The sequence below is a fragment of the Mustelus asterias genome, chromosome 20 (assembly GCF_964213995.1).
Source record: "Mustelus asterias chromosome 20, sMusAst1.hap1.1, whole genome shotgun sequence".
Lineage (NCBI taxonomy): Eukaryota > Metazoa > Chordata > Chondrichthyes > Carcharhiniformes > Triakidae > Mustelus > Mustelus asterias.
Genome location: NC_135820.1, coordinates 39,398,223 through 39,424,421, shown reverse-complemented (window position 1 = coordinate 39,424,421; position 26,199 = coordinate 39,398,223). Strand labels below are relative to the sequence as shown.

The window sequence follows — 26,199 nt, the reverse complement described above, 5'->3', positions numbered from 1 at the left end:
GGCCTTTAATGGCGCTCATCCCTTTAAATGGAAGGTACCATGCTGCCGGTTCGGGTAAAAGTTAAATTTAACCCCAGGATTCGGGGATTTCTCGTCGCTGCCGATAGTTAAAGGTGGAAAGTGGCAGCGGGAAGCGGGTCTGTGCCGCTGGGGTCGGAGCAGCCACCGATAATTGGGATCAGGGAAAGCGGAGTGGGAGAGTCCGGAAAATGGCCGCCACCATGAAGAAAGCGGTGAGTGAGTGAGAGAGAGAGAATGTGAGAACGAGGAGAGGGAGAAATGGAAAGAGAGAATGGGAGTAACGTGTATATAAGAGAGAGAAATAGAAGGAATGAGGAGAGGGAGAGAGAATATATATATGAGAGAGCGACAGAGAGAGTGGGGTAACGTGTGTATGAGAGAAAGAAATAGAGGGAAGGGGAAATTATATAGAGAGAGAGAACTGGGGGGGAGGGGGGTAACGTGTGAGTAAGAGAGAGAGGGAGAGATAAATGGGGGGGGGGGGGGGGTGGTGACACACTGGTTAGCACTGCTGTCTCACAGCTCCAGGAACCCCGGGTTCAATTCCCGGCTTGGGTCACCGTCTGTGTGGAAGTTTGCACATTCACCCATGTCTGCGTGGGTTTCCTTCCGGGTGCTCCGGTTTCCTCCCACAGTCCAAAGATGTGTGGGTTAGGTGATTTGGCTATGCTAAATTGACCCTTAGTGCCAGGGAAATTAGCAGGGTAAATGTGTGGGGCCACTGGAATAAGGCCTGGGTGGGATTGTGCTCGGTGCAGACCTGATGGGCCGAATGGCCTCTTTCTGCACTGTAGGGGTACTAGAAGATGGAGGAAATGAGGGATGAGGGATGGGGGGGGGGGGGGGGGAGAGAGAGGGAAGGACTGTAGAATGGGGAGGGGAATGGAATGGAATGGGGGGGGGGGGGGATTATTGCTGCTTCCTTTTTTAAACAAGGGAACAACATTGGTTATTCTCCAGTCCCCTGGAACCTCACCTGTGGTCAAAGAGAATGTGAGGATATCTGTTAAGGCCCCAGCTACTACTTCCCTTGCCTCCCACAGTAAACTGGGATAGATCCCATCAGGCCCCAGGGACTTGTCTACTTTAATGCAATTTAGGGTACTCAACACTTACTCTAAAAATATATTGACTTCTCTAGAGTGTTCACACACCTATCCCTGACCTCAACCTTCATCATGTCCTTCTCCTTGGTGAATACTAATACAAAGTATTCATTAAGGATCCCACTCACTTCCTGTCTCTCCATGCATAACCTCCCTCCATTGAACTTGAGTGGACCTACTCTTTCTCTTGCTACATCTTGCTTCTAATATATGCATAAAAAACCTTGGGCTTCTCCTTGACCCTGTTGGCTAAAGACATTTCTTGGCACCTTTTAGCCCTCCTATTTCCACATTTAGGTTCTTTCCTACTTTCACTAAATTCCTCAAGGGTGTCGTCAGTTTTTAGATGCCTAGATCTATCGTATGCTTCCTTTTTCCTTTTGGCTAAGCTTACAATTTCCCTTGTCATCTATGGTTCCCGAATCCTGCCATTTCTCTCCTTCATTTTTGCGGCAACATGCCTGTCCTGTACTTCAATCAACTGGCCTTTAAAAGCCTCCCACATGCCAGTTGTAGATTTGCCCTCAAATAGCATATCTATGCAAAGCTATAGAATAATAGGGTAATGTAGAACTATAGAATAATGTGGTAATAAAAGTAAGTTCCCCAACATTAACCGGGATAGTCAAAATGTGAAAGGCTTACAGGGGACGGAATTCTTAAAATGCATTCAGGAGAGCTTTTTATGCCAATGCAGGAAACTCCTGCAGGAAACTCCTACAAGAGAAGGGGTGGTGCTGGACCTAGTTTTAGGGAATGAAGCCAGGCAAGTGGTAGAAGCTTCAGTGGGGGAGCATTTTGGTGACAGTGACCATAACTCAGTAGGATTTAAGGTAGCTATAGAAAGGGACAAAGATGGATTGCAAACAAAGGTTCTGAATGGGAGGAGGGCCAATTTTAATAGGGTAAGACAGGATCTGGCCAAAGTTAACTGGGAACAGCTGCTTGGAGGAAAATCTACATCTGACAGTGGGATTCATTCAGAAAGGAAATAGAGTACAGAGCCAGCATGTTCCTCTGAAAGTGAAGGGTGGGAGCATCAAGATCAGAGAACCCTGGATGTCAAGGGATATCCAGGGATGGATAAGGAAAAAATAGGAGGCTTATGGCAGATACCGAGGGTCAAAAAAAGGAAGTCCTAAAGGAGTAAACAAAGTGTAGGGGGTTACTTAAAAAAGAAATGAGGAGAGCGAAGAGGGGGCATGAAAAAACACTGGTGGAAAAAATAAAGGAAAGGCCAAAGGTATTTTATAAGTATATTAAGGGCTGGAGGATGACCAGGGAAAGAGTAGGGCCCATTAGGGACCAACATGGCAATTTATGTGTGGAGCTGGAAGACATTGGTGACATTTTAAGTGAGTACTTTGCATCTGTGTTCACCATGAAGAAGGATGATGTAGTATAGAAATCAGGGAAGGGCATTGTGATTTATTTGGACAACTTAATACCTTATCCCTCTCAGTGTTATCAGTTTTCACTGGCCTAAAATTGGATGCATCTCCAGGCCCAGATGAGATGTATCCCAGGCTGCTGTGGGAGACAAGGGAGGAAATTACAGCGGGTCTGACAATTTTCAAATCTTCTCCAGCCACAGGAGAGTTGCCAGAGGACTGGAGCACAGCTCATGTGCTTCAATTATTCAAGAAGGGAAGTGGGGTAAAACCAAGAAATTACAGGCCAATGAGTCTAACTTCAATGGGAGGGAAACTATTGGAAAAAATTCTGAGGGGCAGAATTAATCTCCACTTGGGGAGGCAAGGATTAATCAAGGATAATCAGCATGGTTTTATCAAAGGGAGATCTCAGCTGGTATTTTACAACCTTGCTTGGGCAAGGCTTGTAAAATCCCACCTGAAGCCAATGGCAGGTGTGGCGGTAAAATTCCGGCACTTCTTACAAATTGAATTTTTCAAGGAGGTAACTAGGTGTGTAGATGAATGTGGTGCAGTTGATGTAGTCTACATGGACTTCAGTAAGACTTTTGACAAGGTCCTACACTGGAAGCTGATGAAGAAGATGATAGGGAGGCGATAGCCTGGTGGTATTATCGCTAGACTCTTAATCCAGAAACTCAGCTAATGTTCTGGGGACCCGGGTTTGAATCCCACCACGGCAGATGGTGGAATTTGAATTCAATAAAAAATATCTGGAATTAAGAATCTGCTGATGACCGTGAAACCGTTGTCGATTGTTGGAAAAACCCATCTAGTTCACTAATGTCCATTAGGGAAGGAAATCTGCCGTTCTTACCTGGCCTGGCCTACATGTGACTCTAGAGCCACAGCATTGTGGTTGACTGTCAACTGTCCTCCAAGGGCAACTAGGAGTTGGGCAATAAATGCTGGCCCGCCAGTGACCCCCACATCCCACGAGTGAATAAAAAAAGGTAAGAGCCCATGGGATCCAGGGCAACTTAGCAAACTGGATCCAAAATTGGCTTAGCAGCAAGAGGCAGAGGGTGATGGTCGAAGGTTGATTTTGTGACTGGAAGCCTGTGTCCAGTGGTGTTCATGATGTGGAGATGCCGGCGTTGGACTGGGGTAAACACAGTAAGAAGTTTAACAACACCAGGTTAAAGTCCAACAGGTTTATTTGGTAGCAAAAGCCACTTTTGCTACCAAATAAACCTGTTGAACTTTAACCTGGTGTTGTTAAACTTCTTCCAGTGGTGTTCCACAGAGATTGGTTCTGGGTCCCTTGTTGTTTGAGTGCATATTAATCATCCAGGCGTGAATGTAGGAGGTATGATGAGCAAGTTCGCAGATGACACAAAAATTGATGGTGTGGTAAATGGTGAGGAGCAAAGCCTTAGATTACAGGACGATATAGGTGGGCTGGTTAGATAGGCAGAACAGTGGCAAATGGAATTTAACCCTGTAAAGTGTGAGGTAATGCATTTTGGGAGGACTAACAAGGCAAGGGAATACACAATGAATGGTTGGACCCTAGGAAGTCCAGAGATGTGCATGTCCATAGATCTCTGAAGACAGCAGGACAGGTAGACAAGGTGGTTAAGAAGACATGCAGGATACTTGCCTTTATTAACCAAGGCATTGAATATATGAGCAGAGAGGTTATAATGGAGTTATATGAAATGCTGGTTAGGGCACAGCTGGAGTACTGTGTGCAATTCTGGTCGCCACCCGACGGGAAGGAAGTGATTGTACTAGAGAAGGTGCAGAGTGGATTCACCAGGGTGTTGCGTTTCAGCCTTCAAGAGAGACTGGATAGGTTGTGGTTGTTTTCCTTGGAGCAGAGAAAGATAGGGGGACCAGATTGAGGTGTATAAAATTATATGGGGCATAGGGTGGATAGGAAGGATTTTTTCCCCTTGGCAGAGAGGTCAATAACCAGAGGGCATAAATTTAACTTAAGGAACAGGAGGTTTAAAGGATATTTGAGGAAAAGCTTTATCACCCAGAGGGTGGTGGAAGTCTGAAATTCACTTTCCAGAAAGGTGGTAGAGGCGGAAACCTTCAATATTTAAGAAGCATTTAGATGAGCATTTGAAATGCCATAGCATACAAGGCTACAGACCAAGTGCTGGAAAATGGGATTTGAATAGAGAGGTGCTTGATGGCTGATGCGGAAATGGTGGGCCAATGGTGGGCCTTTCCGTGTTGTAAAACTCTGACTTTTGATCTCAGAAAAACCAAGCGCAGGTGAGTCAGCATGGATAAGTAGTCTCTGTCAGGATCAGTAACAGAAGGGCATCCTGCTGTAAACTCACATACCAAATCCAAATGGTTGACCTGAATAAAAAAAAGTTAAAGTTTATTTATTAGTCACAATTAGGCTTACGTTAACACTGCAAATGAAGTTACTGTGAATATCCCCTAGTCGTCACACTCCGGCGCCTGTTCGGGTACACTGATGGAGAATTTAGCATGGCCAATGCACCCAACCAGCATGTCTTTCAGACTGGGAGGAAACCGGAGCACCCGGAGAAAACCCACGCAGACATGAGAGAAAGTGCAGACTCCACACAGAGTGAACGAAGCTGGAAATCGAACCCGGGGCCCTGGCGCTGTGAGGCAGCAGTGCTAACCACTGTGTCACGGTGCTGCCCACACTTGTAACAGTAGAGACGGGTGATCAATCGGCATTGTGATGACCCCATGCAACATTGGGAAAAGCTGAAAGAGATGGAGCGAGTTAACCAATTTACAATTAAAATACAAGTCCAAGGAAGCAATGCTGAACCTGTACAGTGCTGTAGTCAGGCTTGAGTTTCTGTATTTAGACCAGATCATTGAGAATCAAGGACATGGTCAAGCATTTGGATGCTATGCAGTAAAATAATTAGGAAGCTGATCCCCAGGTCTTCAAGCTTTCATTTTTGAGGAGAAACTGGAGAGTCATGGGATCTGTAATCTGAAATGTGATATCTGAGCAATGATCTTGCAGATTACAAAAAGGACGGAAAAGATAAATCTGGAAGCTATCTGGGAGTTGACCAAAGTAGACGCGAGAAAAGGCAATTTAGGAAATAATTTGAAAATTTACAACACTCTCGTAATCAATACACAAAACAATTCCAAGGTCCATGAGTTTATCCCATGAACCTATTAGATTCAGGAAGAGGGCACTTGGAGCAGAGATGGGCTAAATGATGTGTCTCGGCTTTAGTTATTTTAAAAAATAGATTACTGCCCACATAATAGTGCATGTGCAAATGTAGAATGAAGGTGCTTTGACCATTATGTTTTTAAGGCCCAGATTTGGAGCATCTGCTTTTATTATTGGTGAGTATGGGAGAGATGATAGATAGTACCAATAAGCTTTTATAATCTTATGTATCACATCACGATTGTGCTCGAAGAAGAAATGAGCTTTGCCGAGGAGTAAAAATCACCTTTGAGACCCTCATTCTTCTCCATGTTTTCAAATCCTGCATCATAAAACTAGAAATGTTGTTTTTCCTCCATCAATTAATGTTAAATTTATATTTTTGCAGTATTTATCCTTAACGGACCATTACAACAACAAGCTTTTTTGAATCCATTCTCGAGTTCTCAGATTTATTCGAACATTTATATATTCTATATATAACTTGTTAGCACTGCTGCCTCACAGCACCAGGGACTCGAGTTCAATTCCGGCCTCAGGTCGCTGTCTGTGTAGCATTTGCACGTTATTCCCGTGTCTGCATGGGTTTCCTCCGGGTGTTCCGCTTTCCTCCCACAGTCCAAAGATGTGCAGGTTAGGTGGATTGGCCACAATAAGTTGTTTCTTAGTGTCAGCGGGATTAGCAAGGTAAACACGTGGGATTATGGGGATAGGGCCTGGGTGGGATTGTTGTCGGTGCAGGCTCAATGGGTCGAATGGCCTCCTCCTGCACTGTAGGGATTCTATGATTTAGCGAGTTGTAGATGGAATTCAAAGCAGACGTTTTGGGAGGAAGAAGAGGTAATGTTAGCTAAAGGGGGTTCAGGAACAAAAAGACTTGGGGTTCATGTGCACAAACTGTTGAAGGTCGCATGCAAGTTGAGAAAGCGATTAAAAAAGGATTCTGGGCTTTCCACATGGAGACATTGAGTACACAAGTGAGGAAATTATAATGAACCTTGGTAAAGCACAGATTTGACTTCGCCTGGAGTGTTTTTCGTTTCTGGGTGAAGCACTTTTGGGAGGAATTAAAGGCTTTTGATGGGTTCGGAAAAAAGAATACAAGAATGGAAAAAAAATGAGAATTCAGTTATGTGGACAGATTGGAGAAGGTTGCTCTCCTTAGCGAAAAGAAGGATGCGAGGAGGATTGAAGGTGTTTAACATCATGAAGAGTCTAGACGGGGTAGATAAAGAGAAATTGTTCTCATGGTGCGATGGTTGAGAACCAGAGGACACTGACATGAGAACCAAAGGCGACATGAGAGAATCTTTTTTTTACCCAGTGAATGGTTACAATCTGGAATGCACTGCTTGAGAGTGTGGTGGAGGCAGATTTAATCTTGGCTTTCAAAAGGATGTAGGATAAGTACCTGAAGGGAAGTAAATTGCAGGACTATGGCGAAAGGACATGGAATGGAATGGGACTAGCTAAACTGCTCGTGCTGACACTGGCTCAATCAGCTGAGTGGGCTCCTGTGTCATAACCATGCTATGATTCTAAGCTGCGTATCCCACATTTTCTCTAAATTAAAAAAAAGGCAGATTTGATGTATTGACATCTGTTTTTATTACTAACTTTACATTGTAAAATTATGGAAGACCTACATGTGCATAATAAAAACCATGTGCTGAAAATATTCAGCAAATCTGGCAGCAGCTGTGGAGAGAGAGTTAACTCAAAAGAAACAAGATCCTGGAGCCAATGGGCAAAGATGCACTGACTGTCAATAATACTCCAGCTGTAGATTTCATAAAAACATAGGAGTGGACCATTCAGCTTTTTGAGCCAGTTTTGATATTCAACATGATCATGGCTGATCTTCTATCAAAGTGCCATACTCCTGCGCTCCCCCCCCATACCCCTTGACACTTTGAATCTTGAAATCTTATCTATTTCCTGAAATATATTCAGTGTTTTGGCCTCCACAGCCTTCTGTTGGGAAGAATGGTTCACCACTCTTTAAGTGAAGAAATGTTTCCTCCTTTCAGTCCATAATGGCCCACTCTGAGATAGTGACCCTTTGTTCTAGACCCCTCAGCCAGGGGAAACAACATTCCTGCATCCAGTCTGTCCAGCCCTATCAGAATTTTAAATGTTTCAATGAGATCCCTTCTCATTCTTTGAAATTCCAGTGAATACAGGCCCAATCAATCCAATTTCTCCTCGTGCAACAGTCCTACCATCCCAGGAATCAGTCCGGTGAATCTTCGCTGCATTCCCTCAATGGCAACTATATTCTTTCTTAGGTAAGGAGACCAAAACTGAACGCAGGTGTGGTCTCACCAAGGACCTGTCACAGCTGCAGTAAGATATCCTTGTTCCTTTACTTAATCCTCTTGCAATGAGAGCCAGCATACTATTTGCCTACCCAACTGCTTGCTGTACCTGCATGTTTGCTTTTGGATCAAATATAATTCTTCAGAACTGGAGGATCGGAGAAATGTCACGGGTTTTATGACATTGAAATGGGGGAAGAACAAGAAAGGGAAGGTCTGGAATAATGTAGTGCGTGGAAAAGATTAAATAACAAAGATGTCATGGAACAAAAGGCAAAAGGAGGGGTAATGGTTGTAGTAAAGAAACAAAACATTTGTTCAGAGTGTCTTGCATCCTTACTACTACCCTTTCATATCCTGTAATATGAATAAGGTACATTACACCATTTCCTAACAATTGATATTGTGTGATTATGATAATAAACATGATAATGATTCAATCTCTGTTATCTGTCAATTCTTAATGATGAATAGTGGAACTGGCTTGACCCAGATCTGGCTGAGCTTTGGCATTCTTGCAACTGCCCTGATAAGTACAAGACGAAATGCTTCAGCAACATGTCTGTTTTTCAGACAAGCAGATGAACGTCTAAATTCACAGATTATTAGATGAAGGTGAATAAATAAAGTATAATGTATTGTCTGTCAAAACAAGCCTGCATTAGGAGAGATGAAGAATCAAAGATTGAAGTTGTTCTTTTATTCTTTATACAATGCCTTGTATCTTGTGGTCAGAGATACAGGAAAGCTACTCTTTATTCACTACACTGGATGCTGCCCAGTGTTTTTGTTGGCTTTGAGTGTTAATGTGCTAACACTTTCTAATCCAACATGGCACCCTCTACAAGGCACACATGGTTTGAGAAAGGTATGAAACAGTGCATAGAATTAAAACTAGAAATTCTAGATTAGATTTCAGTCATGTACAGATATCAAACAAAAGGATGAGAATGATTTGACACGAACAGAAAAGAAAAGATGTCCAATGCTAATCAAATTGCGAGAGAATGAGATGCCACATCTGTAAAAATTAAATGTTGTGAGTTAAAGGGGTTGTTTGGCAGCCATTATGATTGATCACCATCCCCATGTCTTTCTCATTGCTTTAGTGAGCAACTAATGGGTGCATGCCACAACTTCATGGCCAGACATTGATTTTAGTTCTTGTGCAGCTTGTGAAGGTAGACGGTAACTTGGGCACAATTCTGCATATGAGCATATTCAAGAGCCTCACTATTGTTTTCATTTCAGGATTTGGGTCATGGCTTTGAAGTAGAGGATTTTGGGGAATGCACTTGTTCATTTTATGGAGTCAGACAGATAATGCCAAGCAATTATTGGGTCTGAGTCTGCAAAATATGGTTTCGATCAAATGTCTTGTTCCCATTTGACACCTTGTTTTCAAAATAATTGCTAACCTTTTCTCCCAATCATTGCAAATCAGCAGCAATGTGTGGGGATCATAAAATATTAGTGGCACCCTTGTGTACATGATAGAAAGGGGTTTTTTGAAATGACTGTAAAACCAAATGATTAGATGCTAAAATGAAGCACCAGCTGTGAAAAATCATTCATCCTCAGTAAAATATATATAATATATTAAATGTCAGAGGGCAATCTTGCACTATTAAAGTTCTTGTTTTTTTTTATGGCTGTGAATGTATTTAGGAGGTTGAATTTTAAGCAGGAACCTTTGCTGCTGAAGAGCTTCAGATCTCACAGTCGGCTCAGTGTTTGTATATTGGGACAGGCAGAAAAAGGAGATGAATAGATATATGTAGATAGATGAGTTGATATATTGGGGCAATATTTAAATGCTACTGACCGAAATTTGCTGAAAAAAATAATAGTTTATGAACAAATTGTTATTGAGGCTCATTAGTCAACAAGTTGAGGCATTGCAAATCACCACAAATTGCTGGATTTGCACAACTCTATCGTTAGTCAATTCCATTCATCTTCCCCTTGTGTTACATAAAGCTGCTGCATTTGTACTTTACTGCCCAATAAACTTGCCACAGAAAGTAAAATTAATTAATTTAACATTGGAAGTACGGTTTTAACAAAATGATTGTTGCTAACTGCCAAACAGAGCCTCTGGCCCAGAAAGTGAACAGTTAAAAGTGTAGGGTGGTGAATTGTTGGGGTTTTAAAAAAATGCCGTATTTTAACTTTTTTACGTTTCTTTTTCTTTCCATCTTCTTTTCTCTCATTTCAGTCTTTTTCTGGCTTTCTATACCACATTTGACATTAAATTCGCCCTCTCTCACAACCCTTCTCAGTTTGTACTGTTCATTTCTCAAGCCTTAAATATCATTCGTTAAGGCGATATAATCTTTTTCCTGTCATACGCGAGGTCCCAGTTGCCCTTGGTTTGCTGTTATCAGCTGGCACTTCCAGAAACTATGGGCAAAAAAGAAACTTTTGTGCTGAAGAGTGCTGTAGAAAGTCTTAAGTAAGCAGGCATGCCGTGAAGTGCCTTCCTCCATTAAATTCTGGTCTTGTCTTAGGTGAGGCTAGTGTATGTCTTATTGTCTTGGATTGCAGCATTTGTGTACATTTTTATTTTATAGTTTCTAATGTGCTATAATTGCCAGGCAGCTACCTTGTGTTTCCATTATAGACATGTTGGATGGATATGTTTTGCTATCTCCTGCAACTGCATCTCCCAGGCATAACTATCATGGGGTCTTTTAACTGTTCTGTTAGTTTAACAATACAGTAAAGGCCAGAAATGTGTGAAGCTGTTTCACATCTGCAATGCCATCAGTTGATTTGCGTCTTGTATTTTCTCTTAACTGGAGTGGACATTACTTTTATTTGTTCAAGGGATGTGGGCTTCACTGGCTCGGCCAACATTCATGGCCCATCCCTAATTTCCCTTGAGGAGGTGGTGGTGAGCTGCCTCCTTAAACCACTGCAGTCCGTGTGGTATAGATACACTCGTAGTGCTGTTAGGGAGAGAGTTCCAGGTTTTTGACCCAGCAACAATGAAGGAATGGTGAATATTTCCAAGTCAGGATGGTTAATGGCTTGGAAGGGAACTTCCAGGTGGTAGTATTCCCATGTGTCTACTGCTCTTGTCCTTTTAAATGTTAGCAGTCGTGGGTTTGAAAGGTGCCATCTAAGGAGCATTGGTGGGTTCCTACAGTGCATCTTGTATTTGGTACACATGACTGCTATTGTGCATTGGTGGTACAGGGATTGACTGTTTGTGAAAGGGATGCCAATCAAGCAGCTGCTTTGTCGTGGATGATTTCAAGCTTCTTGAGTGTTGTTGGAACTGCACTCATCCAAGCAAGAGGAGAGTATTTCATCACACTCCTGACGTGTGTCTTGAAGATAGTGGACAGGCTTTGGGGGGTTGTCAGGGGTGAGTTACTTGCTGCAAGATTCCTAGCCTCTGACTTGCATTTGTAGCCACATTATTGTATAGCTAATCCGGTTGCATTTCTGGTCAATGATAATCCTGAGGATGTTGATATTTAAACCACTATATATGGTAGACATGCAGATCGCTAGTAGGTCATATGTTTTGCTTTAAAACTATTAAGCAACACTGGATCTAATGAAAGGGTACACTTGAGGCACATGCCAGAGCTATAATGCAATTCTATCAGTGTACAAAGGGGATTGCATGTGTGTGAAAGATCTATAGGTTTTTGACCTGTGAGGGAAGGGAAGAAACACATCAAAGTGGCAGTGATGCAATTAGTGAAGTATGTTATCTGGTGTCATATAGATAGTTTCATGAACTTTAAAGTTAGGATGTCATTTTTCATTTCCAAGTCCCAAATCAATATTGAGTAAGCCCTTGTTGGTGATTTGTAATGCAGAACCTTATCACTCAATTCCTGGCTGAGAAGTATTGACAAGTCTGCACTTATAAGAATGTTAGTTTGTAAACCAATACAGCAGTGATTTATTTTTCCGATTTTCTGTCTTTAAATGAATGCTCCCAGCTGCAGTAGCTAGCTTCATGTACATAGTTCTCTGTTTTTGCAACTGTTTTATAAGTTTTATACTTCCCTATGTAGAGTTCATTCAGAATGCTGACTCATTCACCTCGAAATCAACTTGAATGAGTGGAATTTCCATTATCTATGCTTTACATTATCTACCTTTATTCTGCACGATAAAATCTTGCATCAGACATCCCATCACTGTATGGATTGCAAACACCGTCGTCTTTTCTGAAATATTAGTTGAATTTGTATAATATTTGTAATTATACTGTAGTTTTCTTCATTACTGTGCTTGGGCTGACTGTTGCTCTGCACTATTTGCAAAACTGAAGGACTCTCGGGTACTTTCAATTTTCTGTTTCCACTGAAATGGTTCCCTTCATTTGTAGTAAGTACAACAGAACCCATCTCCAAACACAAACATATTGGGTGTGGAAGTTACTCAGTCTTGGCATCTTTTGAAACTGCAGTTTTCCAAAAATTAAAGAGTAATTTAGTTTTTTAAAACTCTTTGCTTGAAAGTGGTAGGGGTGTATTTGTTTCCTGTACATAGTCTTGAACAATACTCAGAAATGTAGTAAAATGTGTCCAGCACTGAGTGATTAATGTACACTATGTTTACCTATTTATTAGCTTTGAGATCCTGCTCGATGGATGTTGCCTATAAATATTCCATAATACAGTTTAGATCTCTGGATATTTTGAAATTGGAATCAATGTATAAGTGAACTGATGTTTCTATTTTAACCATAAATGTTACATTTTGTTTTCTAGGCAGTAGAAGATGTTAATGTTACTTTTGAAGACCAACAGAAAATTAACAAGTTTGCAAGAAATAATAACAGGCTCATAGAACTTAAAGAAGAAATAGAACTGAAAAAGGTAAATGCTAAAATATATTATGATATGCATATACTGAATCTCTGTTATCCAGTGTTGGTTCTCCTACAGAATAGTTGTGAATAATTTACTACAACAGCAATTTCTATCCATACTGCATCTTTTGGGTGGCAAAGTGGTTAGCACTACCACTTCTCAGCGGCAGGGACCAAGGTTCAATCCTGGCCTCAGGCGACAGTGTGGAGTTTGCACATTGTCTTTATGTCTACATGGTTTCTTCCGGGTGCTCTGGTTTCTTACCACAGTCCAAAGATGTGTGGGTTAGGTTGATTGGTCATGCTAAATTGACCCTTGGTATCAGGAGGATGGGCAGGGTAAATACGTGGGCTTACAGGGATAGAGCCTGGGTGGGATTGTTGTTGGTGCAGGCTCAATGGGCCAAATGGCCGCCTTCTGCATTGCAGGGATTCTATGATTCTATTCTATGATTAATGTCCTAAAGGCCCGTCAGAGGAACATTGTCCAAGTTGTGCATAGGGCCATGAAAGGCTTGGATGAACAGGTAGATTTTAAGATAATAAAAGAGGAAAGAAAGGTTGAGGGGCAGAAAGGGCACAAGGAGGGAATTCCAGAACTTAGGACTTGAGAAGAGAAGGTATGGCCAGCTGTGATCGAGTAATTAAAAGCATGGATGTGTAAGAGGTTAGAATTAGAGGAGTGCACAAAGAGGCCATTGGGCCCATCGAGTCTGCACCGACCACAATTCCACCGAGGCCCTACCCCCATATCCCTACATATTTACCCGCTAATCCCTCTAACCTACGCATCTCAGGACACTAAGGGGCAATTTAGAATGGCCAATCAACCTAACCCGCACATCTTTGGACTGTGGGAGGAAACCGGAGCACCCAGAGGAAACCCACGCAGACACGAGGAGAATGTGCAAACTCCACACAGACAGTGACCCAAGCCGGGAATCGAACCTAGGTCCCTGGAGCTGTGAAGCAGCAGTGTTAACCACTGTGCTACCGTGCCGCCCTTTATCACAAAGGGTTGTAGGAGATTGCAGAGAAGGGGAGGAATAGAGCAGTAGTAGAATGTATCCTTTAAAATAGAGGCATTACTTAACTGGGAGCCATTGTAGATCAGAGAGCACAGGCATGAAACCCATACATCCATACCCTGATTCTCCAACTGTTCAAAAATCTGTTTATCTCAGCCTTGAACATTACTGATTGACCCAGCCTCTACAGCCTCTGTATTAAAGAATTCTAGAGATTCACTACCCTCAGAGAAGAAAAGCTTCCTTGCGTTGCCTGCTGGAATCTGAAACAGAAACAGAAAAAGCTGGAAAATCTCAGCAGGTCTGACAGCATCTGTGGGGAGAGAATAGAGCCAATATTTCGAGTTAGGTGACCCTTCGTCAGAGCTGCTCTGATGAAGGGTCATCTAGACTCGAAACGTTGGCTCTATTCTCTCCCCACAGATGCTGTGGTAGAAAGCGATCCTTGCTTGATTTTCTGTGAAAAATGAGATTCTTTCCGTTCCACCAAACCAAAGATTTATGCAACAAAACGTCTGAAAACTTTTCTTTTTAACTATGTAGTTTGAACAAATATGTAAACACTTCAGTGTGTACAATTGTTGTGAATGATTTACTTGTTAACTGTTACTGATCCTGTTTTATGTGATTTAACAGAAACAGTTACAAAACCTCGAAGATGCCTCTGATGATATCATGATGCTTGATGAAGATACTGCGCTGGTGCCTTACCAAATTGGGGAGGTTTTTATTAGTCACTCCCAGGATGAGACACAGGAGATGCTAGAAGCAGCAAAGGTAATAAAAAGTGTTTCAATTCACCAATGAGTAATTGCACTTGGACCAAAGTTATACTGCCACCATGTGTAATTAATGTGAATCTATACTCGGCAAGACTGGAGTAGCCAAATACATAAGTTAACACAGTTAAAGTTGTGGAGGGACAGTACAGGTTTCAACCTTGCTTTCCTGCTTACTTTGAGTGGCAATGGAAATATTTTAAAATGTCTCTCGTAGTCCCTATATGCTTTTGCTTAATTTGAATTAAGCAAAGGGGGCGGCACGGTAGTGCAGTGGTTAGCACTGCTGCTTCACAGCTCCAGGGTCCCGGGTTTGATTCCCGGCTCGGGTCACTGTCTGTGTGGAGTTTGCACATTCTCCTCGTGTCTGCGTGGGTTTCCTCCGGGTGCTCCGGTTTCCTCCCACAGTCCAAAGATGTGCGGGTTAGGTTGATTGGCCAGGTTAAAAATTGTCCCTGAGATGCGTAGTTAGAGGGATTAGCGGGTAAATATGTGGGGGTAGGGCCTGGGTGGGATTGTGGTCGGTGCAGACTCGATGGGCCGAATGGCCTCCTTCTGCACTGTAGGGTTTCTATGATTCTATGAATTGTGGGTTTCAGTAAAAATAGAGACGGAACATTTGGATTATCATTTTCCCAAACTTCTCCAGTGATTTCTACGTAATTAATGAATTCAAAATGTAATGGTTACTGTTAATGTGGGCAAACCTACACCAATGAAATGAATGACCAGTTAGGTGTTTTTCTTCTCATATTAATTAAGAGAGAGAGGTTGCCAGGAACCTTCCAGTAATGAACAAAGAAAAGTGCAGCACAGGAACAGGCCCTTTGGCCCTCCAAGCCTGCGCCGATTACGTTTACCTATCTAACCAACCACTTGTATCCCTCTATTCCCCGTTTGTTCATATGCTGATCAAGATGAGTCTTAAATGTGGCTAACGTAGCTGCCTCAACCACCTCACTTGGCAGTGCATTCCAGGCTCCCATCACGCTCTGTGTAAAAAAAAAAAACTTCCCCCGCACATCTTCACTTTCCCCCCCCCTTATCTTAAACTTGTGCCCCTTTGTAATTGTCATTTCTGCCCTGGGAAAAAGCTTCCAACTGTTCAATCTATACCTCTCATAATTTTATAAACTTCTATCAGGTCGCCCGGGATCTGCTGCCACTCTGCCTGAGATCGGTGGAGGGGAAGGGGGAGTCCACTGCCACTCTGTTTGAGATCAGTAAGGGGGAGGGAGGATCTGCTGCAAATCTGCCTGAGATCGGTAGATGGGGGGGGCGGGGGGGGGGATAAGGGGGTCAGTAATGTTGGGGGGGGTTGGGGCAATGTCTGTGGGAATCAGGGGGGAGGCATTAGCTGGCCCGGGAGGGATGTGGCAGGGGAGCCACATTTTATCATTTTGTTTCTGCACATGCGCAGTTGGAGGCACCAATCGGAGCTGCAGTGTTTCGGGTGCTTGAGCCTCGCCCACAGGCTTCTGCAGCATGATTCAAAATCGCTGATATTTTTGCAGGCAGAGTGCGTTTGGGGATGAGAACAGATCTAAAAGTCAGATCTGAAACACTCCTAGTTTCAAATCCGCCCAGCACTTCGAATCAAAATGGTAAAATAGGGCCCAATATTCCAAATGTGGCCTAACCAACGTTTTATACAACTGTAACATAATTTGCCAACTTTTATACTCGATGCCCTGTCCGATGAAGGCAAACATGCCATATGCTTTCTTCACTACCTTTTCCACTAATGCTGCCACTTTTAAGGATCTGTGGACCTATACTCCCAGATCTCGGTGTGTCTATGCTCCTGATTGTTCTACCATTTATTTTATAGCTTCTACCTGAATTGGATCTACCAAAATGCATCACCTCACATTTGTCCGGATTAAATTCCATCTGCCATTTCTCTGCCTAATTTTCCAATCTATCTATATCCTGTTGTATTCTCTGACAATCTTCATCATCACTATCCACAACTCCACCAATCTTCGTATCATCTGCAAACTCGCTAATCAAACTAGCTTGGTTTTCTTCCAAGTCATTTATATATATTACAAACAGCAGAGGTCCCAGTACTGATCCCTGCTGGATCAGTACTAGTTACAGACCTCCATTCAGAAAAACACCCTTCCACCACTACCCTCTTCTATGGCCAAGCCAGTTCTGAATTCATCTGGCTAGTTCACCCCTGATCTCGTGAGATTTAATCTTTTGCACCAGCCTGCCATGAGGACCTTGTCGAATGCCTTACTAAAGTCCATGTAAACAACATCCACAGCTCTTGCCTCATCAATCATTTTTGTCACCGTCTCAAAAAACTCAATTAAATTAGTGAGACATGACCTCCCACATACAAACCATGCTGTCTGTCACTAACAAGACCATTCAGTTCCAAATATGTATAGATCCTATTCCTAAGAATCTTCTCCAACAATTTCCCTATCACTGACGTCAAGCTCACTGGCCTATAATTATGCGGATTATCCTTGCTACCCTTCTTAAATAACGGGACAACATTGGCTATCCTCCAATCCTCTAGTACCTCACCAGTGGCCAACGAAGAAACAAAGATTTCTGTTAGAGGCCCAGCAATTACATCTCTTGTCTCCCTCAGTAATCTGAGATAGATGCTATCTGGTCCTGGGGATTTGTCTACCTTAATGTTCTTTAATTCACCTGACGCTTCCTCCCTAGTAATGATGACTTGTTCTAAAGGGTTTACATACCCCTACAAGTCACCATCAATCGACGTGTCCCGCTCCGTTATGAATACCGATGCAAAGTACTCATTAAGGATCTCACCAACTTCCTTTAGTTCCACGCATAATTTCCCTCCTATGTCCTTAAGTGGACCAATTCTTTCTCGAGCTACCCTCTTGTTCCTAATATATTCCTCCCACAGTTTGAAAGATGTGCTGGTTAGGTGTATTGGCCTGAACAGGCGCCGGAGTGTGGCGACTCGGGGAATTTCACAGTAACTTCATTGTAGTGTTAATGTAAGCCTTACATGTGACTCAGAAATAAACTTTAACCTGCACAAAAATGAAAAGCTTTTTAGGGCGGCACGGTAGCACAGTGGTTAGCACTGCTGCTTCACAGCTCCAGAGACCTGGGTTCAATTCCCGGCTTGGGTCACTGTCTGTGTGGAGTTTGCACATTCTCCTCGTGTCTGCGTGGGTTTCCTCTGGGTGCTCCGGTTTCCTCCCACAGTCCAAAGATGTGCGGGTTAGGTTGATTGGCCATGCTAAAATTGCCCCTTAGCGTCCTGAGATGCGTAGGTTAGAGGGATTAGCGGGTAAATATGTAGGGATATGGGGGTAGGGCCTGGGTGGGATTGTCGTCGGTGCAGACCCGATGGGCCATATGGCCTCTTTCTGCACTGTAGGGTTTCTATGATTCTATGATATGTATAAAATGCCTTGGGATACTCCTTAATCTTGTCTTCCAAGGAAATTTCTTGACCTCTTGTCCTCCTAACTCCCTGTTTGAGCCCTTTTCTACTTTCCCTGTATTCTTCAAATGCTTCATCTGTTTTTAATTGCCTGGACCTCATGTATGCATCCTTTTTCTTTTTGACTAGACCCACAATTTCCCTGGTCATCCACGGTCCCTAAATCCTGCCTTTCCTATCCTTCCTTTTCATAGGCACATGCCTGTCCTGCAGTCTGATCAACTACTCCTTAAAAGACTCCCACATGCCAAATGTGGATTTACCCTCAAACAGCCTCTCCCAAGCAACAGCCTCCAAATCCTGCCTAACCTGGTTGTAGTTAGCCTTGCCCCAATTTAGCACCTTAAAGCTAGGACAACATTCGTCCTTTTCCATCAGTATCCGAAAGCTTACGGAATTGTGGTCACTGTTCGCCACATGCTCCCCTACTGCAACTTTGATGACCTGGCCAGGTTCATTCCCTAGTATTAGGTCCAGTCTAGCCCCCTCTCTAGTCGGACTATCCACATATTGTTCCAAAATGCCTTCCTGGACACGCTTAAATTCCTCACCATCCGGACCTTTAGCCCTCGGGGATTTCCAGTCAATATGAGGAAAATTAAAGTCTCCCACTACACCACCCCTATTATTTCTCCTTACATGTTCGTTCCTCAACTTCCCATGGGCTATTGGGAAACCTGGAGTACATCCTCATCAAAGTGACTGCCTCCTTCCTGTTTCTGAGTTCTACCCACAGCATCTCATTACATGATTCTTCCAAGATGTCCTCCCTCTATACAGCTGTAACATGTTCCCTAACCAGTATTTCAACTCCCCCGCCTCTTTCACCTTCCCTTCTGTCTCTCCTAAAACATTTATATCCCCAAATATTTAGCTGCCAGTCCTGTCCCTCTTTTAACCAAGTCTCCATTATCACAACCACATCCAAGTTCCGCGCAAGAATCAAGGCTCTGACTTCATCTGTCTTTCCTGTTATGCTCCTTGCTTTGAAGCAGATGCATTCCAGACCTCCGGGCCCACTGAGTTCGACCTCCTCCAGTCTGCTCTTCCTCTTAGCAGCCTGGCCTTGATTCCATGCTCATCCCCAGTCTCTACACTTGCTGACCTACTGTTCTGATTCCCACCTCCCCCTGTCACATTAGTTTAAACCCACCCGAACTATACTAGCAAACCTCCCAACCAGGATGTTGGTGCCCCTCTAGTTCAGGTGTAACGTGTCCTTCTTGTACAGGCCCCACCTTCCCTGGAAGAAATCCCAATGATCCAAAAAACTGAAACCCTCCCTCCTGCACCAGTTCCTTAGCCACGTGTTCAGCTGCACTATCTCCCTGTTCCTATCCTCACCAGCACATGGCACAAGTGCTATGGAACTTTTAACTTCCAACTGAACAAGAAAAAATAAAGGCTTGGGTTTACCATCACTTCCACAGAAAAGTTGTACTGACAATACAGCCCTTTCAGTTTTGTACTGGATAGTCAACCTGTTTTTTGTACAATAAGCCTCAAACAAGACGAGATTAGAAAGATCTTGGATTGGGCAAAAAAGAAAAGGTGCTGCATTGACTTTTTAAAGTTCTGAGTATCTGTTTGTGGCTGTTAAACTAACTTCTTGTGAAATGTGAAAATAACTAGTTCACAAATGCTGTACTGAAGTACAATATGAGTAATTTTCCATAGCACTTATTTCTATTTTCTTGTCACATTAGGAACCTAGTCGGATAGACATTTCCTCTCCACAGGCTGCAGGCAAACTCATGTGATTTTAAAGAAAATGGGTTGTTTTTCTCAACCAATCCCTTTTGATGTTTTTTTTCTGATACAGCCTCAATTTTCATTCGCTCAAGTCTAGGGGAGAGCACTTTGATACAGAATTAATTGGAGTATGTATGATTTGGAACTGGGTACAGACAAAGAAAACAGTATACCTACAATGATGAAATTAATGAAATATCTTACTGGATACAATAAGGATACACTCCAGTGACTGATCTGGATTGACATAAAATATACCATACCTTACTTTCCTCTGCTAAAATTGCCCACTTCTGGGACCAGGCAATCTTCCTGGGGACTAATTTTCTTAAAGTCCAGCTGCCTTCTTAAACTCTTCTTTGTCATCTCTACACTCACCTTGAAGAGCTTCTCGGTCTTTTGGCTAAGATCAAGTGTAGTGTGCGGATGCTGCACTTGGTTGAGGTCATTAGGTTACATTTAAGCTTCATTTTCATATGAAGCAATTTTTAAAAGCGGCATCTCGGCCTTTTGGCTGAGATGCAAATGAGATCAAGCCTTGGAGGAGGAAGACCTGCGCCTACTCCAATCAGCTTGGCTCATGTAGATCAGGCCCAAGACAGAGGTTGCAGACCTGTCTTGTCAGCTTGGATCCGGAATGTCTCAACTTGTTGAGACTCTGAATTGGACTTGATTTGATTGAATTGGAATAAAAAATATTTTTTTTTAAATTGCAAGGATCATAGATTAGTTTATCATCAACAAGATGAACCATCCATTTATTTGACTGTTTGCCTCCCTTCCTCATTCCCTGCCCATCCAACCACTCTGGTCCCGCTTCTGTGCTGGCTTTGTGACCATGGTGAAGTTCCCTTCACGACTGCTCTATAGCCTTTGACCACACTATCTTCTGTTGTCCAGCCTTACTGGATTAGCCTTGCTTCATTTAATTCTTGTCTGTTCAATTGTGGTTAAAGCTCCTCTGCACACAGTGGTTCAAGTTCCATAGTAATTTTGGAAGACAGAAGAGTCTAGCTAACTTTGTTGCTGAAACAAAACAATTCTCTAAACATTGAGTTTGGCGCAGTGTTGGAGGACATGCTCTGGGACAGACTAGTCTATGGCATTAATGACATTACCATTCAGCATTGTTTGTTGGGAGAAGCCACACTGACTTTCAAGAAGGCTCTAGAAATTTCTCAGGGCATGGAAATGCCTGCCAGCAATGTGAAAGATATTCAAAAGGCAGTGCACAAGCGGGTGAAAATGCATCAAGTAAAGAAAGGCTGCAAGCAAAAAGGTAAAAGCAGTGGAATGTTTCGACACTATGAAAATCATTGCAAATTTAAGGGTGCTGTTTGTTACCATTGCAACAAAAAGGGTCATTTAGCTAAGAAATGCAGGGGTGCTGAGAGCAAATTGAAGGCTGAGCAGAGAAATTCAAATTTGAAAAAGCTTCAGTCAGCTATTCGTCACTTGGAAAGCTCAGAGCAGGCTTACAATATGTTCAATGTGAATGAGGAGTGTGCAGAGCCTATCTATGCTACAATGGATGTTGATGGGAAACAAATCAAGATGGAGGTGGACTCGGGAGCCTTTGCATCTGTCATCATTAATGAGACCACAGGCTTTAAGCAGGCACCAGGTCTTATTGAGGCAGGGACCCGATTTCGGATGTACACCAAAGAGGCTATACCATTGCTTGGGGTGTTCGAAATGGACATTGCATACAACAGCCAAGAAGCAAGAGCATGGCTCCTGGTGGTAAAAGGAAAAGGGCCTAGTTTACTATGGTGTGAATGGCTCAGTAAAAATCCATTGAACTGGGTGAGATTAAGAGCACACAGGCGACAGTGGATGTCATTCAGAAATATTCTGAGGTTTTCAAAGATGAACTGGGTACATTGTGTGGTGCTATAGTTGAGTTGTTTGTAGATCCTCAGGCTACTAGTCGCTTTTTCAAGCCCAGGGCAGGGCCTTACACCATGAAAGGCAAAATGGAGGAGGAGATGGAGCGGCTGCAGAGGCTTGAGCTCATTCAGTTCACATGTTGGGCAGCTCCAATTGTTTCATGTTCCTCAAAGTGATGGCATATGCAGGGTTAAAAGCTCACCGTTAATTAGGCCTCCAAGCTGGACGGTTATTCACTGCTGTACTGTTCATGTAGCAGTTTACATGGACACCATTCTGACCACAGGGAAAACTGAAGAGAATCACCTCAGCAACCTTAGAGATTTTCAGAGGCAAGTGTAGCAAGTGCAGCATCTTCCAGGCTCAGTGTGTGGAATATTTGAGTCACCAAATCACGGTTTGTCCCCGGTGCAAGACAAAGTCAGAACTATCACGGAAGCTCCAAACCTCATGTGTGTCTGAGCTCAGCTCATTGCTGGGCATGGTGAATTACTGTGGGAAGTTTCTGCCAGATCTTTCAACAGCATTGGCACCACTGTATCTACTACTTCTCAAAGAAACAAAACTGAAGTGGGGGACAGCACAAAAGAAAGCTTTCAAGGATGTGAAAGCCAGCTTCAGTCAGCTAATCTGCTGGTTCACCTTGATCAAGACGGAGAACTCATTCTGTCAGATGACGCCTCGCCCAAAGATGTTTGGGCAGGCCGACAAGAGGCAGGAGGAGCTTAGAGTGAAGCTGAGGGAACAACTGGGCAAGGAGCAAACCAGTGAAGGAGGGGGAGACAAAAACATCCAAGTGGAAAAATTATCAGTTCAACATTGGAACTGCCAATTCCTGATGGAGAAAGAAACATGAAGAAACCACCAATAACCCCGATCATTGCTCATGGGATGGATGATTTGGTGAACAAAACCCGGGCGAGTGAAAATGTGAACCTCGGCTAGAGCTGTGCTTAAAGTTACTTCAGACTTGCATTATCATCGTTAACTGCTCCACCTTCATCTCCTTTTTTAAGACACTTCTGACAACCCACCATTTTTTGGTCACCCCACCTAATATCTCCCTTTTTTTTGTTCTATGTTCATTTTTCATTGATTTTGTGAAGCACCTTGGGATATTATATAAATGCAACTTCTTGAAGCAGCTACTCTTCAAGCAATGACACCTGTATGATGGGTGTGGACTGAGGAGCTATGAGGTGGGGGAAGATGGGTGAGTGAGGAGGGAGGTAAAGAACAAAGAATAATACAGCACAGGAACAGGCCCTTCGGCCCTCCAAGCCCGCGCCGCTCCCTGGTCCAAACTAGACCATTCTTTTGTATCCCTCCATTCCCACTCCGTTCATATGGCTGTCTAGATAAGTCTTAAACATTCCCAGTGTGTCCGCCTCCACCACCTTGCCTGGCAGCGCATTCCAGGCCCCCACCACCCTCTGTGTAAAATATGTCCGTCTGATATCTGTGTTAAACACCTTAAACACCCCTTCACCTTGAACCTATGACCCCTCGTGAACGTCACCACCGACCTGGGGAAAAGCTTCCCACCGTTCACCCTATCTATCCCTTTCATAATTTTATACACCTCTATTAAGTCTCCCCTCATCCTCCGTCTTTCCAGGGAGAACAACCCCAGTTTACCCAATCTCTCCTCATAACTAAGCCCCTCCATACCAGGTAACATCCTGGTAAACCTCCTCTGTACTCTCTCCAAAGCCTCCACGTCCTTCTGGTAGTGTGGCGACCAGAACTGGACGCAGTATTCCAGATGCAGCCGAACCAACGTTCTATACATCTGCAACATCAGACCCCAACTTTTATACTCTATGCCCCGTCCTATAAAGACAAGCATGCCATATGCCTTCTTCACCACCTTCTCCACCTGTGACGTCACTTTCAAGGATCTGTGGACTTGCACACCCAGGTCCCTCTGCGTATCTACACGCTTTATGGTTCTGCCATTTATCATATAGCTCCTCCCTACATTATTTCTACCAAAATGCATCACTTCGCATTCATCAGGATTGAACTCCATCTGCCATTTCTTTGCCCAAATTTCCAGCCTATCTATATCCTTCTGTAGCTTCTGACAATGCTCCTCACTATCTGCAAGTCCTGCCAATTTTGTGTCGTCCGCAAACTTACACCCACTGGACGTCCACCGCGGTTAAATCAAACACCTTCATGAAAGAGATCAAGACTAAAAAGGATTTTAACGCTCACTATGTAAAATAAACTGCTCATACCTTAATTTTAATTCATCATGCAAAGCATACAGTTAAAACTTCAGGTGGCCAGTCTGAGTTGCTTTGGAGTGATCATGTGTGTCTTAATCCATTTTCTGGCATCACGCCTCTTTGGGAATTTTTTAAGGACCGTTAGAGTTTTTCCAAGATCTTCTGCACTGTCCAGTCATTAACTCAGATTAAAAGATAGCGTGGGTGATCAATATTTCATTGGTGGGCACAGTTTCAAATGGACTTTGATTAGTTCAACCAGATCTGACAGGTCTGGGCATCTGATCATATTACAATGAGTATTGTGTTGAAAACCAGTTTCAACCAAACTCCTTCCAGCAATACTTTTCCTGCCTGAGGTTTTCTTGCTGTCTTGGCAGTGCTTAACCCTTTCCTGACACACACGAATAAGCATCATATGTGGCACTTCCCAAGATGGGAAATTTATGATGGAGTTATATAGTTTAAAATACGTAGATGACTGGATATATCAAATGAAATATATAGATATTTTCCATTATGAATGTGGTTGTGGGAATTTCTTACAGAAAAGGATGACTAGAAGTGCATACAAAGTAAGACTTTTAATCATTATAGATATGCATGATGATCTTGGATGAAAGCTTTGTGTATTTTGCCAGCTTTTATTTCCCTCATGAGGGCAACTTGCTAATGATTGAGGCGGTGATAGTGGTCTGAGGCATTGACTTCTTCACTTTTTTTGTTCTGGTGCTTCCTGTTTTAACAGATAACTCACATTGCCACTTTTCTCCTGCCCCATCACTTCTAAACTGTGACGTGAAAAGCATTACGGTAAATTACACTTTGTGTCTTGGTTGTAAAGTGACTCAAAGTACATTTGCCATGAACTCCTCCAGCTTTGTTTTAGACACAAAAATAATCCCTAAAGCTGTTTTCATTACTTTGTGACTCCAATAAAAGGGAGTCACTTTAGAACAGAGATGAGGAGAAATTTCTTCAGCCAGAGAGTGGTGGGTCTGTGGAATTCATTGCCACAGAGGGCTGTGGAGGCCGAGACGTTGAGCGTCTTCAAGACAGAAATTGATAAATTCTTGATTTCTCGAGGAATTAAGGGCTATGGGGAGAGAGCGGGTAAATGGAGTTGAAATCAACCATGATTGAATGGTGGAGTGGACTCGATGGGCCGAATGGCCTTACTTCCGCTCCTATGTCTTATGGTCTTATGGTCTTAATTCAATGAATGTAGAATGTGTTGAATCTTTGTACCTTGACAAGACTTCAAACTTTATTTTTCAGCAAAGTCTCCAAGATGAGATCCAGGCTTTGCAGACTCGTGTGGAGGCCATTCAACAAGTGTTATCTGATCTTAAAGTTCAGCTCTATGCAAAATTTGGAAACAACATTAACCTTGAAGCAGATGACAACTGAGCTGTTTATTCTCACCTGTCACATTTCATTCAATGGAATAATTAACTTTCCAAGTTGGGCAGCTATTGCAGAGTTTGCTTCAGGAGATGGTGATTTTTTTTGAAAAAATCAGTCATAATTTGTTCTTCATTATGGGACTGACTTATAAAATGTTTTGTCCTGTAGCTCCATTTATTTGAGGGGAAAACTTTTTATATGTTCTTGCACTCGTTATTTATTTGTTACGGTGGATCCATATTCTGATTTTTGAATTGTCTATAAAATATTCAGATCTTCATTCCCAAATTAGGAAGTATTCCTTTGGCATTCAATTATCAACTTCTTATTTTGAGCGCTGTAACACATTGAAACAAATGTCCATTCTGGTCAACTTGCATAATCCACCTTCACAATAAAATAATTAAATTTACACAATGCTAAAGCTAGTGCATTTATTTCTTTTTTGAACCTTTTGAGTTATTGCAATATAATCAGGATTTGATTGTGATCTTTGAATCTTATATATATTATGATACCACACTGGTAGTAGAGATTTATTCTTGGAAACTCTAATGTTGCTGAATCTGAATAATCAGCTAGTGTTACAAAGGAGCAGTGCATGCAGAAAGGATTGGGTTGCTACAATTAAAAGCATCATTTGCTTGCCTTTCATTTTCACAAGGCTGTGACTCTAGAATCATTCAGACCGAACAATTGATGGGGAAATAATGCTGCTTTCATAAGTAAATGGAAACACTTCCAAGACATATTAGCAAAATTGAAGGCAAATGATTAAAGGGGAAGTGACATTGTGAATATGAGATT

The 26,199-nt window shown here is 42.7% G+C and overlaps 1 protein-coding gene across 1 annotated transcript; it reads left to right on the top strand.

Annotated features, from left to right (window-relative positions):
- pfdn4 (prefoldin subunit 4) lies at positions 1 to 25,809 on the top strand. The gene is made up of 4 exons (XM_078236104.1): positions 1 to 233; positions 12,754 to 12,861; positions 14,519 to 14,659; positions 25,264 to 25,809. The coding sequence occupies exons 1-4, from the start codon at positions 210 to 212 to the stop codon at positions 25,393 to 25,395; spliced, it is 405 nt and encodes a 134-aa protein (XP_078092230.1). The 5' UTR covers positions 1 to 209; the 3' UTR covers positions 25,396 to 25,809.
- Positions 25,810 to 26,199: the final 390 nt, after the last annotated feature.